We start from the raw sequence: 19,064 nt of genomic DNA, 5'->3' as shown, positions 1-19,064 counted from the left end.
TAAAAGTCAAAATGCTATTCTTCTTAATTTTCATATCCCCCTTTATAAGTCATGTATTTCATTTAGTTCTTTGCTAATCCTATACTACGAAGTTTTCCCATTTATTACATAGCTTTTGATTAATTCGAAAAGTAAAATTTAGATTCCCTATACTGTTATTATTTTATAATACTAAGGGAAGCATTTCATTAGTTTCTAATTTTAAAGCCCTTGCAGTTTAGTTCACTCTGTAAAATTCTACTGACACCTGTTGTCCTTAACAGTTTTCTGTAAGGGACAGCTGTTAACACTGTTTGCAAACACCTAAATGTCATCCCAAGGAAGAAAAAGCTTTCTGCTTCTATTATAAAGGGACACATTTTCTAACAGAGCAACCCTGGAAATTGAGAAGTGAGAATTACCGAGTCAAGTGCAAATTCCCCCAAAGGCAGAGATCTTTGGCCTCTGCAGAAGGTCCCACTTCTTCCCACTCCGCCCCTCCCTTTCCTCCCTCCGTCCCCAGCCGCCGCCCAGGGCGCTCGCTGGAAGGGCTGGTGGAGGGTAGGGCGACAGACTCCCGGGCCGAGTGCTCGCGTCCTCCCACCTTCCAGGCGCCGAATTGACCATCCCCAGCCAAGAGAGGTGACAGCCGCGGACCTCTATCCGCTTCCGGTCGCCGGGAGCCCGCGCGGACCATGTTTTCCAGCTTGGGGAGGTGGGGCGCCAGCGGCTCCTACCAGCGGCTCCCCCGGGGCCCCAAGGCGCAGGTAAAGCTTCTCGGTGGAGGTGCGGGAGGCGGGACGGTTTTATGGCCAATCTGGCGGCGAGCGGAAGCGGGGAGAGCTGATTGTCCAGACCCTGAAACGCGAACTGGTGTCTTAGATCCCTGTTTTTGTCGTGATCACACAGGGACAGCACAGACTCAGACGCGCACGCGCACACACACACACAGACGCACACACACAGTCGGGAGAGCTGAGATCAGACCCCAGGATGGTGTGAAACTTCAGCCAGCGCGATCTCAGTCAAGGTGGCTGCTGGAGGAGAGAAAGCAGCATCTCTGAAGGTCTAAGTGACTCCCCTGTTTGCAAACAGAAGCAAACATTTGAGAAAGGAATGAATGGACCTGACTTCGGCTAAAGGAGCAGAGGTTGGGATAGGACTCTAAAACCAGTGATAGAGCCCGTTAAAACCACAGGAGAGATCTGGGATAAATAAACCCTTGTGTGTCAACTGACATGGTATTGGGACGCTGAGGCCTGGGGCAAATCCAAAAACTGCAGACATTTGACTGTGCCTTGCTACCCTCCCCCCACCCCGGCCCCCATAACACGTGCTCCTTGCACAATAGAAGTCTTGTGCTAAGGCAGTAGTACAGGGAAATGAACCCTGCAGTTGTGTATCAGGAGCAATTTCCCTAATAAAAATTCTCTTTGTTTTACTTCTCATCACCTCACAAGACCGGGTCTTAGAACTAGCCCTTAACACATGTAGTTCTGTAGTACTAAAAAGGAAAAAAAAAAAAAAAAAAAAAATTCAGATTCAGATTTCAGAGGACCTTGTTCTAATCCTGGCTTTTGTTAGTAACTCCAAGTGTCAAATGAATATGACAGCTATTCTTCTGATTACATATTAAACTATAAATTTCTTTAAAAGTAAAGCAAATTATATTTAAATCTATAAAATATAGGCATTGAATAAGTCCCTTAAAAATGTGCAAGCGCTCCACCAGGACAATATACCTTTTTTTATTTTAGACGTGGCAGGCTTAATCAGGCAAACTGGTTTAACATCATTAGTCTAACCACAGAGGTGGCCAAAGGCAGTGAATCACAAATAGGTGGGGTGGGAAATTATAAAACTCAAACAATTCCCTCACCCCAAATTCTAGTGGATTCTTCCTCTAAGATTCCAACAATGTTTATTTCCTTGACTATTACTCAACCTCAATAGCTTTATGGACCAAGAATCCATTTAGGCAAGATTGAAAATACTCATTTTCTATTTGTTATTTCTGTGATGCCAAGTTTAAAAAAAAAATTGATGGCTTCAAAGCATGTTGAAAACCTCGTATGATTACATTTCATTGCTGAGACTTTATATTTTTGACATAATAGATTTCAGATAAAAATCTCAACCTGACCTGTAAGCCAGGAACTTGACCTTCTGATTGAATTTCTAGGGCTGGCATAGTGACCCATGAATACAAAACCTCTAAAAATTTTTATTGGCAGTGTTTAACATTCATTCATTCATATATTCATTCATCTAAAACATGTTATGAGCTGGGCCCTGGAAATATAAAGGTAGATCAAACATAGTTTCTGTCCTCCAGAGAAACTAAGTCTAGCAGGAGAGAAGCACCTGTAGGCAAATGATTGGATAGTCAGGTAAGAGTGAGGGTAAATTCAGAGAGGGCAGATCTGAAGAGCCTTTAAACTATGGTAACACAGCAACAAGAATCTGAGCATTGGAGGTTGGAATGGAGGAGAGGAATGACCAAAGGCAATAAATACTACAGAGGATTGGACCACAAGTAAGATGTAGCCAGGAGATGTGAAGTACAGGAAGTGGACAAGAAGAAAGGTGTTTCTAAGCAGCAGCAAACAGCAACAGTGTGTAACAGGTAGAGCTGAGGGTGTAAAATTATGACTGGAAAATAGAATGAATTTACTGGATCCAATCCAGTGTCTTATAGTTCTCAGTTGGAGGACTTTGGGCAAGTTTTTTTTAAACTCTAGGCCTGAGTTTCCTCTTCTATAAAATGGGGATGACAAAAATAGTCCCACCACAAAGACATGTTACATTTAATAATATAATTAGTACAGAATCTGGCGCAGAATAAGTGATTAAGAAACCTAAGTTCTTTTTGCTTTCTAGATGTTTTCCCTTCTCCATGGGCCTGTGCAGACACTTTCCCATAACTTCCTTCACGATTCCCAGGACCTTCCTTTAATACCCACAAGGAAAGCACCTGAAGTTAGTGGTTATGAGGTATTGTTAACTGTAGCAATCACACCACATCCTCAGGAGGCCGCATCTCAAGGTTGAACCCAAAGAAGATTGAGAGCCACACATTTCACTAAATCCTGGACCCAAGCTATGCTGTGGGCTAAACTTTCTGCTCCTGCATCATAATTCAGAAATAACAGGACCACCATTCAAATGAAAATTTCCCATAAGTCATTAATATTAAGGTGTGTTTATGAGATGCCTACTATATGCCCAGTGGTAGATAAGTACAAAGATAATAAAATAGCTTAGAAAACAAAGGCCTGTAGTGGGCCTGAGGATAAATCATTTGGTGTCAGTTACATCTGCAGAGGAAGTGCTGTCAGAGTGAGAATAGATGAGTTAGAAGGATTGCAAAACGGCCAATGGAGCACATGGGGGTAAATTAGAACATTGGAAGATACTGTCAGAATTGTCATATCCTGGTTTTTAACATAGATGTTGCTTTGCAGCAATATATCAATAAGGAACTCAGGGAGACCCATGTTATGAATTCAGTAATTATTTATTGAGAAGTCATTTATACATTTTTGGTGCTTGGTAAGGCTTAATTACATTTACCAGATATTTTACCTGCCTGCCATTTCTTCTGGGAGGTAAATATGCTTGGAATTCACTGTAATAAATTCAGTATAAGATGCCTGGCCCACATTTAAGGAGGCTATTTACCAGAGGACTCAAAGAGCCTCGTATAAGATGCTTTCACATGGAAAATGGGCCTAGAGCAAATATTAAATCAAATACCCAGTTTTTGGCTTCCCTGGTAGTGCAGTGGTTGAGAGTCCGCCTGCCGATGCAGGGGACATGGGTTCGTTCCCCGGTCCGGGAAGATCCCACATGCCATGGAGCGGCTGGGCCCGTGAGCCATGGCCGCTGAGCTTGCACGTCGGGAGCCTGTGCTCCTCAATGGGAGAGGCCACAACAGTGAGAGGCCCGCGTACCGCAAAAAAACAAACAAACAAAAAAACCCCACAAATACCCAGTTCTTGACCTGCTAAAGTAACCTTGTCTAGTAGCTTTGCAAGATTTTGGCCCTGAAAACAACAACCTTTTTTATTTAGCTAATGATTCTCTGGACCAGCTAGATCGTGTCCTGGTTTGGGTTAGCTTGGCTGATCTCTGCTGAGCTCTATCAGGCATGTGCTATCAGCTGGAGAGTTGGCTGGTGGCTGGATAATGTAGGACCAATTTCCTCATATGTCTGGCAGTTTTCAAGCTGTTGGCCAGGATGACCAGATGAGAGCCTTGGTTCTCCTCCATGTGGTCTCTCATCCTCCAGGAGGTTAGCTGGGTTCAGTCATGTGGTTCACTCAGGGTTCCAAGCATAGCAAGCCTCTTGAAGCTTAGAGTTGGAGTTCTCTTAATGTCACTCCTGTTGCACTCTCATAATCAAAACAAGAAGCAATGCCAGCCCAGATTCAAGAAGTGGGAAATAGAGTCTGTCTCTTGATGGGAAAAGCTGCAAAGAATTTGTAGTCGTTTGTAGTCAGCCACAGAAATATATGTAATTTGGGTGAGAATACAATCTTCACATTGGTGTCCAGTTATCAAATCGGCAACTCCCTGTAAAATAAAATGTGACTTCCAGGTTAATCAGAGAGTTTTCAGAACATTTTCCCCACTGATATATGCATTGATACTTATTTTCCAAATAATATGTTTGGTTACAAGAGTTATGACAGTTTTATAGTTCACATGTTTGGTTATTTGGGGCCACCATGTGATAAATGTTTTACGTTTGTCACAGCGTTTACTTCTTGAAACAATCATATAAGGATAGATACCAGTTTGCTAAATTAGAGTTTACCCTTGAACAACACAGAGGTTAAGGGTGCCGAGCCTCATTGAAGTTGAAAATTCACATGTAACTTATAGTTGGCTTTCCATATATGCTGTTCCTCCACATCCAAAGCTCCTCATCCACAGATTCAAACAACTCCTGATTGTGTAGTACTTACTATTGAAAGCAGTCCAAATGTTCAAATCCATGCAGTTCAAACTCATGTTGTTCAAGGGTCAACTCTATGTTTGTGTGTGTGTGTGTGTGTGTGTGTGTGTACACACACACATATATATTTCTTCAAAGATTTAGAGTATACCGTTTGCTATAACTAAGAGAACAGAATTGGAGTGAATATTATGTTTTCTCCTCTATAGTCGGGACATTTTACTGTATAGGATGAAACACTGTTTCACTCATTACGTCTAGTATCAGAATTTAAAAAAATGTGGTAGGGGGCTTCCCTGGTGGTGCAGTGGTTGAGAGTCTGCCTGCCAATGCAGGGGACACAGCTTCGTGCCCCGGTCCAGGAAGATCCCACATGCCGCGGAGCGGCTGGGCCCGTGAGCCATGGCTGTTGAGCCTGCACGTCCGGAGCCTGTGCTCTGCAACGGGAGAGGCCACAACAGTGAGAGGCCCGTGTACGGCAAAAAAAAAAAAAAAAAAAAAATGTGGTAAACACTTTTTGAATATGAAGTCAGGACTGGATTAGAGAAGATCAATGCAAAAATTGTTAAATATGGGACAATTTCTAAGAATGAAATTTAATATTGTGATTAGTTTAACTTTTTAAAAGACATAGATTGATGCTGACCTTAAAAATGTAAAATTGTGACTTTTGAGAACTTCCCTTTTAAACCCCTCCTCTTTTGGTTGAACTCACCAGGTCAATGGGAAGAATTTTATGGAACTATTATAACCTCCCCAAATAATATGCAATAGTGATAAATATATAATTGTGTGTATACTTATACATTTATACAAATTATGTAATTAAACACTTATACAGCAGTTAGTAAACCATATGCCTGTTATAGTCTATTATTTTTCTATTTTTCAGAAGAAAGCCAAAACTGTTTTTAATTTAGCAATTAAAATGTTTTAAATTTAGCTTATACATATATGTAAGCTAAATTATGTGTGTATATATGTATTCATATACATAAGCATTTGCATACATATATACACAGTCATATAAGTTCAAGGAGCTATGTATATATATATATATATATATATATATATATATATATATATGTGTGTGTATATATAAAGAGAGAGGAAGTAATGGGAATTTTAGAAATAATTTTCCTTTTCTACATGGTTTCTTGCTATGTAAGCAGTTGTAATGTTGGGAGAAATCTTAATATTCATCTAGTGCAACCACTGTCCAAGAATATCTTAATTGTATTCCTTAAAGATTATGATATCAACGTAGCTGAAACATAAATGATTTCATGTCTACTCTTCCACTTGCTGACAAAGATATTTCAAATGTAAAATAAAGACATTTTCTTCATACAATAGTTGTTTTATATATAAATATTTTGTTTTGTTTTGTTTTGTTTTTTAGAAATGCAGTCCAGAGAAAAGTGCTTCATTCTTCAGTAAGATGACCTATTCCTGGTTTAGCAGGTAGGAATTTTATTAATTTATCTGTAGTATACCACACTGAGGAAGATTCCAAAAGAAATGACACTTACATATTATTCCTTTAATCTAAGCATGAATATTTTTACAAAATAACTCTGTAAAGGTTTTCTTCTCATATTATTTATTACAAAAAAATCACATATAGTAACATACTAAATAGTTCCACAGGTAAGACTACTAATACTCCTGTAATAAGGCTGCCCCTTTATAGGATTTGTATCCCTGTTAGCACTAGGGAAGGGCAAAAAAAAAAAAAAGAAAAAAGTATATATATATATATATATATATATATATATATATATATATCCATCAAATATGTTACCCACTTTATACATTTTATTTCATTTAATTCTGCCATATATCCTATGAGATAGGCTTTAACAGATGAGAAAATCTGAGGCTCAGGAAGAGGAAGTAACTTGTCCATTGATACCCATGTAGGAGCACACTGACCTGTTAGAAGTCAGTTATTTTTAGTTCATGTTTCACATTTTTGTTTGTTTGTTCATTTCATTATTCTACTCTTTACTGGAAATGCTCGCATATATACTTATGTGTACTACTATTACAACACACAATCATTTTTGTAAGACATATAATGTGATTATTCTCAGAGTAATTCATCTGTAATGTGTGATGAAGGCTTTAACACAAGAGTTACATCATATTAAATGAGAAGAGTTGATGTTTTTCTAATTTGATAAATTCAGCTTTCTTTAGAAATGTATTTATTTTCCCCACAGAAATTTTATGATAATATGAAACTAAGTTTATCATCTTAATGCTTCTTGATCTTTAGTTGGTAGAAACAAAATTGCCCAATTTCATCTACAAATATGTTCTCAAAAGTAGCCAAATAGTGTAAAAAAAAAAAGAAAAAAGAAAAGTTTGGTTGCATACTAGATGCCCTACATTATGCTGACTTTTAAAAATGCAGACATAAATGACCTAGATCCTGTCTTCCAGGAATTCAGAGTAGAATTAAAAAGATTAAGAAGTACAGTATCAATTACCCAAAAAGGCAAAAGGCAGTATAAACATGATGGAGAAACAATTTTCAGGAGTGTCATCTAACCAAGTTTGCACAGTTTGGGAGGGTCACTGACTGTAGATCAGTAGTTGAAGCCATGAGCATGATTGAGATCATCCAGAAGGAGAGCCTATTGAATAGGATGAACAAACAGTACATTGGGAATTCTCAGTATTTAAACAGTGAGAGAAGGGGGAATCTACAAAGGAAGCTAAGTACTCAATATGAGAGACAAACCAAAGAAAGTATGTGATTGCAAGCTAGGGAAACTGTCAAAAAAGGAGAAATACAAAGTAACCAATAGGGCTAAATACTGAAAAGGGGTAAATTGAAATAAGAGCTGAGTATATCCTCCATTGTAAAGATGATTGGTGATTTTTATGAAAGCTGTTGAAGTAGAAAACTGGTATACTTGATGAGCAAATAATTGGGCAGAAGAGGTTGAATTATGATAAGAATTCCAAGTTATACAAATCTAGGAATCACTTAAAGAGGATGGCAAAAATTTTACACCAATATGCTATATTAAGTTATGCACTAGAAAAAAATAAAGGTTAAATAGATATATAAATGTAAGTGTGGGCTATTTACAGTTAACGATTTTGAATTTTCAAATTTGTGTATGTGTAGATATGTTTTCCAAACCTGAGCTCTGTCTCATCCATGAATTGAGAGAGTGATGTCTACACTGGTTTTAAAAATGTCAGACTGTCATTTTTTTGGTGGGGGGAGCGTGGATTTTTCTTACCATTTTATTTTCATGCTTTGCCTTTTAAAAAAATCACTGAGGAGCTTCCCTGGTGGCGCAGTGGTTGAGAGTCTGCCAGCCGATGCAGGGGATGCGGGTTCGTGCCCTGGTCCGGGAAGATCCCACATGCCGCAGAGCGGCTGGGCCCGTGAGCCGTGGCCGCTTAGCCCGCGCATCCAGAGCCTGTGCTCCGCAACGGGAGAGGCCACAACAGTGAGAGGCCCGCGTACCACAAAAAAAAAAAAAAAAAAAATCACTGACATTGCCCTTGTCAGATTCCATACACAATTTTGTATCCTGCTTTTCAAATATACCATTATGATAAGTTTTTTCTTTCTTTTTTAAATTAATTTTTATTAGAGTATAGTTGCTTTGCAATGTTGTGTTAGTTTCTAATGTATAGCAAAGTGAATCAGCTATACGTTTACATATATCCCCTCTTTTTTGGATTTCCTTCCCATTTAGGTCACCACAGAGCACTGAGTAGAGTTCCCTGTGCTACACAGTTGGTTCTCATTAGTTACCTGTTTTATACATAGTTATCAGAGTGTCATTTTTAAGTCACAGACTATCACAGGATGTGAAAGATGCAAATAATTTTAAGTAAATGTACTTTAAAACTTTTATATCAAGTTATAAAAACTATATGCATTTATATTAAATATTACAAACACCATTTTAGGAGGCCTAAAGGAAAAAGCTGGAATTAAATGTAATAAGCAAGATAAAACATAGCAAATTTTAAAATATGGCAACCCAATAGCTTGAAGTCCATATCTTAGATCAAATAGGCAATAAGGTATAATTTTTGAAAATCGCACTTATTTTCTGTTTAAATTTAACATCTCAGCACTAGATAGGAGATATTTTCATGGCATGCCATTATCTGAAACTATCACTGGCATTAATCTAATGTGGTTTCTTATCTGGTGATCAAACAATTACAGCTGAAACATAGCTATTGTTTAAGAGAATGTCTCTTTGAAGACAGTGGTTTATTGTGTTCTCAGATCTGTTCTTTGAGTTACAGAATGAAGTCAGAAATTATTTCCTAGACCAAATTCAAGCTCCCATAATTATATGAATAATTCAATTAAAATGTACTCAGATGATACAAACAATTAGCAAATTATATGCTCATGAGCCTTAATCCCTAAGGCAGTAGCTGTCTAGATCATGTTGATGATCAAGTATGAAGCTTATGAAAGCTTTATTAGCAAATATAATGTCATCAGTGTATAATAATCATGGTCATAGAATAATCCCCTTGACATACATGGAAAAATCTAGTTAAAGTTCTTATAGGTCACAGTTGAATTATAATTTTAACCAGGGATACACTATTCAATCTGTCCTACCTTTTGCTCACATATTAATAAAACTTGTACATTTCCTAACTTTGTCCTATCCTACGATTTTTGTACAGACTGTCTTGCCTTTTCCCATTACACAATCACCCCTTTCCAGAAATGTTTAAAAATGTAATTAGCGGGCTTCCCTGGTGGCGCAGCGGTTGAGAGTCCACCTGCCGATGCAGGGGACACGGGTTTGTGCCCCGGTCCGGGAAGATCCCACGTGCCATGGAGCGGCTAGGCCCGTGAGCCATGGCCGCTGAGTCTGCACGTCTGGAGCCTGTGCTCCGCAACGGGAGAGGTCATAACAGTGAGAGGCCCGTGAACCCAAAAAAGAAAAAAAAAAAATGTAATTAGAAATAATGAAAATGATGATGCTACTGTATATCTATACTTTCCAAGTATTCAATTATTACTCATCTACAAAATTTACTTTTCATCCCATCCTCCTACCCAACTGCCACTGGTTTACTACCTTTAACATCAGTTGGATGAGATACTTATGCACACTTGTTAATGTTAAATACACTCAGAATTCTCTCTAATGTAACAAAATTGAATGCAGAGTAAAAATATTACACTTAATGACACTGTCTGCCTTTGGTTAAGTTAGCACTGGTGTATATCACATTTAAATTTTTATTTATTTATTTATTTATTTTTGGCTGTGTTGGGTCTTCTTTTCTGTGTGTGGGCTTTCTCTAGTTGTGGTGAGCGGGGGCCACTCTTCATCGCGGTGTGCGGGCCTCTCACTGTCGCGGCCTCTCTTGTTGCGGAGCACAAGCTCCAGACGCGCAGGCTCAGTAGTTGTGGCTCATGGGCCTAGTTGCTCCGCAGCATGTGGGATCTTCCCAGACCAGGGCTCGAACCCGTGTCCCCTGCATTGGCAGGCAGATTCTCAACCACTGCGCCACCAGGGAAGCCCTATCACATTTAAAAACCCGTGGCCAGTCCCTAGAGTTCCTGCTGTTTAACCACCTGTAAAAATGGGAAATTAATATTGCTCTGCCTGCTGTAGAGAGGTGTATCAAAGTAGTTTAAGTGAATGTACTTTGAAAAGAAATATCAATCTAAAAAACACAAGGTGAATGTAAATACCTTTATTACTGCTTTAGGACTAAAGTCCACAAGTTTGTGGGACCTGGTGCATGCTCCATTTCACTCATTGGGAGGGTCAACTATTGGTCCTAGTTGCTTCCCCAAAGCTGCTTCATCAGTTGATTTAAAGAAACACCACTTCCTCTTTTCCTAGATGTTTATGTGTAAAAGTTAGACCAGAAGAGAGTGAAAGAGGTGGAAGAAGCACACACCTGGCAAAAGGGAAGTCACAGCCGAACCCAAATACACCACAATCAATTCAGCTTACCTGTCACTTTTAGATGCTGCATTATTTGGAGACTCAGCATGAAAGCCAGGGGTCACTTGTGCCCGTGAACTGAAACCACTGAGTTTTGCACAGTTCTAACTCAAAATGCTGAAGGAGTAAATGTTATTAAAAATGCTTTTGTGAAAATCAATGCAATCTTATTTTGAAAGTGAATATTTATTTTGTGGAACAGAATAGAAGGACTTAATATGACATAAAAGTAGTTTATTGCTTAATATGTTTTTAAAAGTGCACTGAAGGAAATTGTCCAGCATATTGAGACAACAGAAACATGATTATGGAAGGTACTTTCTTAGTACATTTAAGCCTTTTTGTTAAATATTAATCATAATATGATATTAGACAGTGCAATAAAAATAAAATTGAATCCAGTGGAGACTGGTTACCACAGGGTTTAAATCCATCCGAGGGTCAATCAGTTCAGATAGTTCAGTAACAATGACAATGAAAGCAGTTCCAATTTGGAGTAGTGTAATACTTTGTTATGGTCTCTTGGACTAATATACTTTGTAATGGAAAAAACTGAAGCTATAGAGTCAGAAGGCCTGGGTTTAAATGGTAGTTTAATTTCTTATTGAACGAGTCATGTCATCAAGCCCAAAACTGAGTATATCTGAACTATATTACTTAGCAGTGTGTTTGGCTTCAGGTAACAGAATAGCCAAATAATAATAGCTTAAATAAATATGTATTTATTTTCTTATGGTATTGGGTAGTTCACCAGCAGGGAATAGGCTGGTGAGCTACCTCAGAAATGTTATCAAGGACCCAGGCTTTTTCTATCTTTCCACCCTCCATTTCTAGTATTTGGCTTTTCACCCATGGTGGCAAAGATGGCTTCTCCATCTCAGACCATTATGTCTTCAGTACAGGGAGGAAGGAGGAAGGTGCAGGAATAGGAAGGCAAGCATTTTCTCCTTTTGAAGTTTTGTGTCTTTTTTTTTTTGGCCACGTGGCCCGGCTTGCGGGATCTCAGTTCCCCCACCAGGGATTGAACCCGGGTCACGGCAGTGAGAGTGTGGACTCCTAACCACTAGGCCACCAGGGAACTCCCTGTTTTGTGTCTTCTATTGAAAAAGAAAGTTCTCCTCAGTAGACTTTTGTTTAGATTTCCTTAGCCATAACTGACTTATATTATTTAATGCTAAGCAAAAAAGTAATGAGATTACCAGGACTGATTTAGGTCAATCATAGATCATAACTCTGTGGCTGGAATAAGGACTTACTCTGAGTTCAAGAGGTTTTCAAATGAATAAATATCAAATTCCAGTTAGTTGGAAGAGATGAGGCAGAAGGGATGGGTGTAAGGTAAATATAAATCATTGTCTGCCACAATAACGTTCGTGGTATAACTAGAACATGCACCTTTGTTTGCCTGGGAAAATCTCAGTTTAGACCCATTGTTTTTGCATAATTACTCACCATGTACTCTGGGGCAAGCTTTTTGAATGGAGGAACGTGGAAGTACTAAGAGGCTGACAGTATCTTACCGTACTTCTTAAGGCATCAGCTCCCAAATGGCTCTGTGACATTGACTCATATGCTATGGATCAAAGTAAGTCATATGGCCAAGGCCTAAGTTTGTGGGGCAGATACAGCTACTCCACTTGGACATTCTGTAAAGTCAAGTGTCAAAGGGTATATATAGTCCCAGCAGAGGATGGATCCATTTCTCTTCTGATACAAGCCTAAAAAGCAAATATGGGTTTTGGCGTGAATACCTTACTGTGAAAGTTAGCTATTTAAATTTCAGTAAGGGAGGTAGGGTAGGTGGGTGTCTCCAGTATGAGATGAGTAAATGAAGTTAGTGTTTCACTGAATAATTGGATATCTAAACAACCCTGTTAAAAGCTACAAAGGATTATTATACATTATTGAACTCCAGGATAGAGTTGTATGATTTTTCAAACACACTCTCTAGTCATTCCAACCTGATCAATAAAATAATTTATAAATCAAGAAGTCAAGCAAATGTGTGCAAAATTAGTTTTAACTTCATTGTTGGTTTTGCTGAATTGTTTACCTTGCTCTTTCATTTTTAGAATAATTATTTTAGGCCATAAAAAACCTTTGGAAAGAGAGGATCTTTTCGAACTAAATGAAAGTGATTCCTCCTATATTGTGTGTCCCATCTTTGAAAAACAATGGAGGAAGGAAGTTTTAAAGAATCAAGAGAGGCAAAAAGTAAAGGTAATTAATTATTAAATTCTTAGTACTTAATTAAAAAACTAGTAAAGCTTGTTCCAAATATGAGGTATCAATATAGAAAATCCCTTAAATATGTGAAATAACAAGCCATTTCTATAAGTATAATTGGTTGTCATTACAGCTAATTTCTGTCATCAAATTATTAAGCATCTCCTCCCTTCAAAGCTCAGGAGCAAATGTGTTGATATGTATATAATTTTTGGCATCTCACCAATATCTTTCCTCATCCATCATGGCAAAGATGGTCTGCATATCTCAGAGAATCATGTCTGTTGGTCAAAGTAAGTCATGTAGTGACCAAGGCCAAAGCTTGTGGGGCAGGGATAGGTTCTCCACATATAGCATGATACACACACACACACACACACACACACACACACACATGAATATATATATAGTCTTTAGACTTCTCAAAAAGAAAATATAATTTGAAGATAAAAACTGTATTATTTAAACAGTTTCAAAACTCACAAAAGGGATAAAATAAAATATTTTCCACTTATGCCACATGGTATAAATAATACCATGTGGTTTGGAGACATACCATACCAATGATATGGGCCATATTTTCAAGTTTAGCTGAATTTATTCTTTTTTTGTTGCTTTACTATCTTTGGAGTACAATACTAATTTTATGGTTAGTTTATATATATTTTATATATTAGTTCTGTTCCCTTTTCACATTGTTTTTATTTTCTTTAATTATGTAGTCATCTTTTCATAAAGAGGCACATACCAGGAAACCATCTCTACTCCGTGCATTGTGGAACACCTTTAAGTTTGTCCTGATTCAAGTTGCTTTATTCAAAGTGTTTGCTGATGTTTTGTCCTTCACTAGCCCACTCATAATGAAGTAAGTTGAAGTCTTGTTTTTTCTTCTTCCCACAGGAAAATGATAAGCAAATCATTCACTAAAAAAGAGTGAGATAGGTCCCAATTACAAATTTTATTTAGAATACAGGCAGTCTATTACGTTTGCCTGTGATATGAATGTGAATTATGATACTATAGTGAGTAATTACTGAAACCTACCATGTACTAAGCACTGTTCTAAAATCTTTATATTAATTATCTTATTTAATCTTTACAACAATCCTATGATGTAGGAAGTAATATTTTACCCACTATCACAATGCAGAAACCAAGAAATTCTAGTACTTTGCCTAAGACCATACAGCTAGAAAATGCCAGAGTTACAATTCAAATCTAGGAAATCTGGCTTGAGTATATGTTTAGAAAATGAAAGGACACATACCTCTACTATTTTTCTTAGCTGTGGACTTTTGGGAATTGAAATTTATCAGCCAAGGTAACAATATATAAATATATATAAATATTTATGTATGTGTATATTATGTGTACACATAGAGAGAAAAAAATTAAAGAATTTCTATAATATTTCTATAGTATCTATATGCAAGGATTCATGGGCAGACATTAAAAGTGAGTCCTTGACTATATGCTACCTTTTTCAAGGGGACATTGCCTTACCTCTGCCTGTCATATGAAGGAAATGCAAGAAAAAATTTTTTTATGAACTAAAAATTATATTGTTTGTTTTGAATAAGTTTTCAAGTTGGAGTTTTTAAGAACCATTTAATGCATGAAAATAGAATTAATCCTGAGTTGCTTGGATCCCAAATAATATTCAGGCACATATTTATCCAATATTTATTAAGCACCTACTACATGCCAAACTATTCTAAGTAGACCATGGGGATAGAGCAAAAATCCAAAAGTCCCTGCTCCATTGACACTGAGAAGGGAGAGATAAATAATCAAATGAATAAATGTAAATTGTATTAAGAAATAATCAGTGCTAAGGAAAGCAAAGTGCAGCAAGGCAATAGGGTAGGGAATACCAGTCTGGGGAACTGGAAGTTGGTTTTTTCTGTGAGGTGATTAGGGAGGACATTTGTTATAAGGTGATATTTGAACAAAGTTCTGAAGGAAGTTAGGGAGGAAGCTGAGACCACATTTGTTGCAAATAGGAAGCACAAGTAGGGCTAAAGCCATGAGGCAGCAGTGTGCTTGGTGTCTTTGAGGACCCTTAGAAGGCAAGTGAGGCTGGAGCAGGGAAGCTGAGAGGTCAGAAAAGGAAAGTGATAAGACTGAGGTCAGAAAGTTTTGGGGGCTGGAAAAGATTTTGAAGGGCCTTATGGGACGTGATATATTAGAAGGGAAACCTTTGAAAGATTTTGAGCGTAGAATGATATGATTAGACTTCAGTTTTACAGGAATCTCTCTAGCTGCTGCACAGAGAATAAAGTAGAGCAAGAGTGGAAGAAGGAACAGCTAAGATAATCCAGGCAAAAGTCAATGATGGCTTCAACTAGGTTGTAGCAATGAAGGTGATAAGTGCTCAGCTTCTGGCCTTATTTTAAAGGTAGAGCCAACATAATGCACTGATAGATTGAACGTAGGTTGAGAGAGGAAGAAAGGAGTCAAGGATGGCTCCCGAGTTTCTGTTAAATCACAAGGTAAATGAGTTACCATTTATGGAAGGTATGGAAGGCTCAGGAAAGAGTCAAGTAGGGAGTGCAATTAGCTAAATTTGAAATATGCATTAGCCATTCTGCAGAAAAGAATTAAAATAGCAGACCTGACTGCTGTCCTTTGGAAGGCCTGTTTATAGGGCTGGCCTTTGGCTGGCTGTTGGAACTTGAATTTCAGGGGGGTTCCCACTACCTTAACTGATAAGAGTGGTGCAGTATGTCCAGACTGTTTATACAGTCAACGTGGTCCATGCTGAATACCTGCTTTCCTTCTGGGAGTCTGGAATTTGGGCAGGTGTTAGGAAGAGGGTGCCCTGGATGCTGAGTCTTTAAAGGGCTTCCCTGGTGGACAACATTTCACATATTTGCCACAACTAGCTGCTGGGAGAATTTAGAAAGTTCTCTGTGACTCTACTGAGAGAAGACTTTTTGAAGCTTGTACCTGTTTTCCCCTAGACGTCACCCCATTGACCTTTTCTCTTTGTTAATTTGGTTTTACATCCTTTCACCATAATAATTAATAGTCATGGATATGACTATAAGCTGAGTCCTAAAAGTTGTTCTAATGAATCATTTAACGAGGGAGTGGTCTTGGGGATCCCTGACAGACATTTAGGTAAAAAGTTTGAATGAGCAATCGTCTACATAAGTTTGGAGTTAGGAAAGATATAGGCTAGAGTGATAAATTTGGGAACTGTTCCAAATTAGACTAGGTATATCAAGCTACTGTTCTGGATGAGCTCACCTTAGTTACAGTGAAGGGAAGTAAAGATGTCCACACAAAAAATCACAAGCTTTTACAGTGTGTAGAGGTGGTGAAGACAGGGAAAACCATCAAAAGATAGTGAGAAGGAGTGGCTGGAGCAGAGAGAGGAGAACCGAAAGAGAATGGTGTTAAGGAATCCAAGGGCAGAAGCTGTTTTATTGCTATCAGAAAACTGTTTCTGTTGTTTTTACCCCAGAGTCTCTATTTGGTTCCCTTGTCTACAGAAATATAAGCCAAATGTCTCCTGGATTAACTGTCCCCTCCTCCCGCAGACAAAATAACAGATGTCTCATTCCCCCTGCCTCTGCCCCTCACCTCTGATTATCCCAGTTATTTTTATTTATTTTATTTTATTTTTTTATTATTATTAGTTTCTGCTTTATAACAAACTAAATCAGTCATACATATACATCTGTTCCCACATCCCTTCCAACTTGTGTCTCCCTCCCTCCCACCATCCCTATCCCACCCCTCCAGGTGGTCACAAAGCACCAAGCTGATCTCCCTGTGCTATGCGGCTGCTTCCCACTATCTATCTACCTTACGTTTGGTAGTGTATATATGTCCATACCTCTCTCTCGCTTTGTCACAGCTTACCCTTCCCCCTCCCCATATCCTCAAGTCCCTTCTCAAGTAGGTCTGTGTCTTTATTCCTGTTTTACCCCTAGGTTCTTCATGACATTTTTTTTCTTAAATTCCATATATATGTGTTAGCATATGGTATTTGTCTTTCTCTTTCTGACTTACTTCACTCTGTATGACAGACTCTAGGTCTATCCACCTCATTACAAATGGCTCAATTTCATTTATTTTTATGGCTAAGTAATATTCCATTGTATATATGTGCCACATCTTTTTTATCCATTCATCCGATGATGGACACTTAGGTTGTTTCCAACTCCGGGCTATTGTGAATAGAGCTGCAATTAACATTTTGGTACATGTCTCTTTTTGAATTACGGTTTTCTCAGGGTATATGCCTAGTAGAGGGATTGCTGGGTCATATGGTAGCTCTATTTGTAGTTTTTTAAGGAACCTCCATACTGTTCTCCATAGTGGCTGTACCAATTCACATTCCCACCAGCAGTGCAAGAGTGTTCCCTTTTCTCCACACCCTCTCCAGCATTTATTGTTTCTAGATTTTTTGATGATAGCCATTCTGACTGGTGTGAGATGATATCTCATTGTGGTTTTGATTTGCATTTCTCTAATGATTAATGATGTTGAGCATTCTTTCATGTGTTTGTTGGCAGTCTGTATATCTTCTTTGGGGAAATGCCTATTAAGTCTTCTGCCCATTTTTGGATTGGGTTGTTTGTTTTTTTGCTATTGAGCTGCATGAGCTGTTTATAAATTTTGGAGATTAATCCTTTGTCAGTTGCTTCATTTGCAAATATTTTCTCCCATTCTGAGGGTTGTCTTTTGTCTTGTTTATGGTTTCCTTTGCTGTGCAAAAGCTTTGAAGTTTCATTAGATCCCATTTGTTTATCTTTGTTTTTATTTCCATTTCCCTAGGAAGTGGGTCCAAAAGGATCTTGCTGTGATTTATGTCTAGGAGGTGGGTCCAAAAGAATCTTGCTGTGATTTATGTCATAGAGTGTTCTGCTTATGTTTTTCTCTAAGAGTTTGATAGTTTCTGGCCTTATATTTAAGTCTTTAATCCATTTTGGGCTTATTTTTGTGTATGGTGTTAGGGAATGATCTAATCTCATACTTTTACATGTCCCTGTCCAGTGTTCCCAGCACCACTTATTGAAGAGGCTGTTCTTTTTCCACTGTACATTCCTGCCTCCTGTATCAAAGATAAGTTGACCATATGTGAGTGGGTTTATCTCTGGGCTTTCTATCCTGTTCCATTGATCTATCTTTCTGTTTTTGTGCCAGTACCACACTGGCTTGATTACTGTAGCTTTGTAGTATAGTCTGAAGTCAGGGAGCCTGATTCCTCCAGCTCTGTTTTTCGTTCTCAAGATTGCTTTGACTATTCAGGGTCTTTTGTTTTTCCAAACAAATTTTGAAATTTTTTGTTCTAGTTCTGTGAATAATGCCAATGGTAGTTTGATAGGGATTGCATTGAATCTGTAGATTGCTTTGGGTAGTAGAGTCATTTTCACAGTATTGATTCTTCCAATCCAGGAACATGGTATATCTCTCCATCTCTTTGTATCATCTTTAATTTCTTTCATCAGTGTCTTATAATTTTCTGCATACAGGTCTTTTGTCTCCTTAGGTAGGTTTATTCCTAGATATTTTATTCTTTTTGTTGCAATGGTAAATGGGAGTGTTTTCTTGATTTCACTTTCATATTTTTCATCATTAGTGTACAGGAATGCCAGAGATTTCTGTAAATTAATTTTGTATCCTGCTACTTTACCAAATTCATTAATTAGCTCTAGTAGTTTTCTGGTAGCATCTTTAGGATTCTCTACGTATAGTATCATGTCATCTGCCAACAGTGACAGCTTTACTTCTTCTTTTCCAATTTGGATTCCTTTTATTTCCTTTTCTTCTCTGATTGCTGTGGCTAAAACTTCCAAAACTAGGTTGAATAAGAGTGGTGAGAGTGGGCAGCCTTGTCTTGTTCCTGATCTTAGTGGAAATGGTTTCAGTTTTTTACCATTGAGGACGATGTTGGCTGTGGGTTTGTCATATATGGC

The 19,064-nt window shown here is 38.1% G+C and overlaps 1 protein-coding gene across 3 annotated transcripts in view; it reads left to right on the top strand.

Annotated features, from left to right (window-relative positions):
* Positions 1-534: 534 nt before the first annotated feature.
* The window catches only part of LOC308618265 (multidrug resistance-associated protein 1-like), a 100,161-nt gene continuing 81,631 nt past the window's right edge, over positions 535-19,064 (top strand). For 2 of the 3 annotated variants that reach the window (XM_081235856.1, XM_081235855.1), the window contains exons 1-4: positions 535-746; positions 6,342-6,403; positions 12,981-13,128; positions 13,857-13,999. In XM_081235856.1, coding sequence (XP_081091982.1) covers positions 675-746; positions 6,342-6,403; positions 12,981-13,128; positions 13,857-13,999 — 425 coding nt within the window. In that variant the 5' untranslated portion in view covers positions 535-674. The remainder of the gene's footprint in view (positions 747-6,341; positions 6,404-12,980; positions 13,129-13,856; positions 14,000-19,064) is intronic. The other variant, XM_081235857.1, reaches the window with a different exon arrangement.

The sequence above is a fragment of the Mesoplodon bidens genome, assembly GCF_964165515.1.
Source record: "Mesoplodon bidens genome assembly, chromosome: 5".
Classification (NCBI taxonomy): Eukaryota; Metazoa; Chordata; class Mammalia; order Artiodactyla; family Ziphiidae; genus Mesoplodon; species Mesoplodon bidens.
Note: the sequence above shows the minus strand (reverse complement) of the source record. Positions and strands in the feature narration are given on the sequence as shown.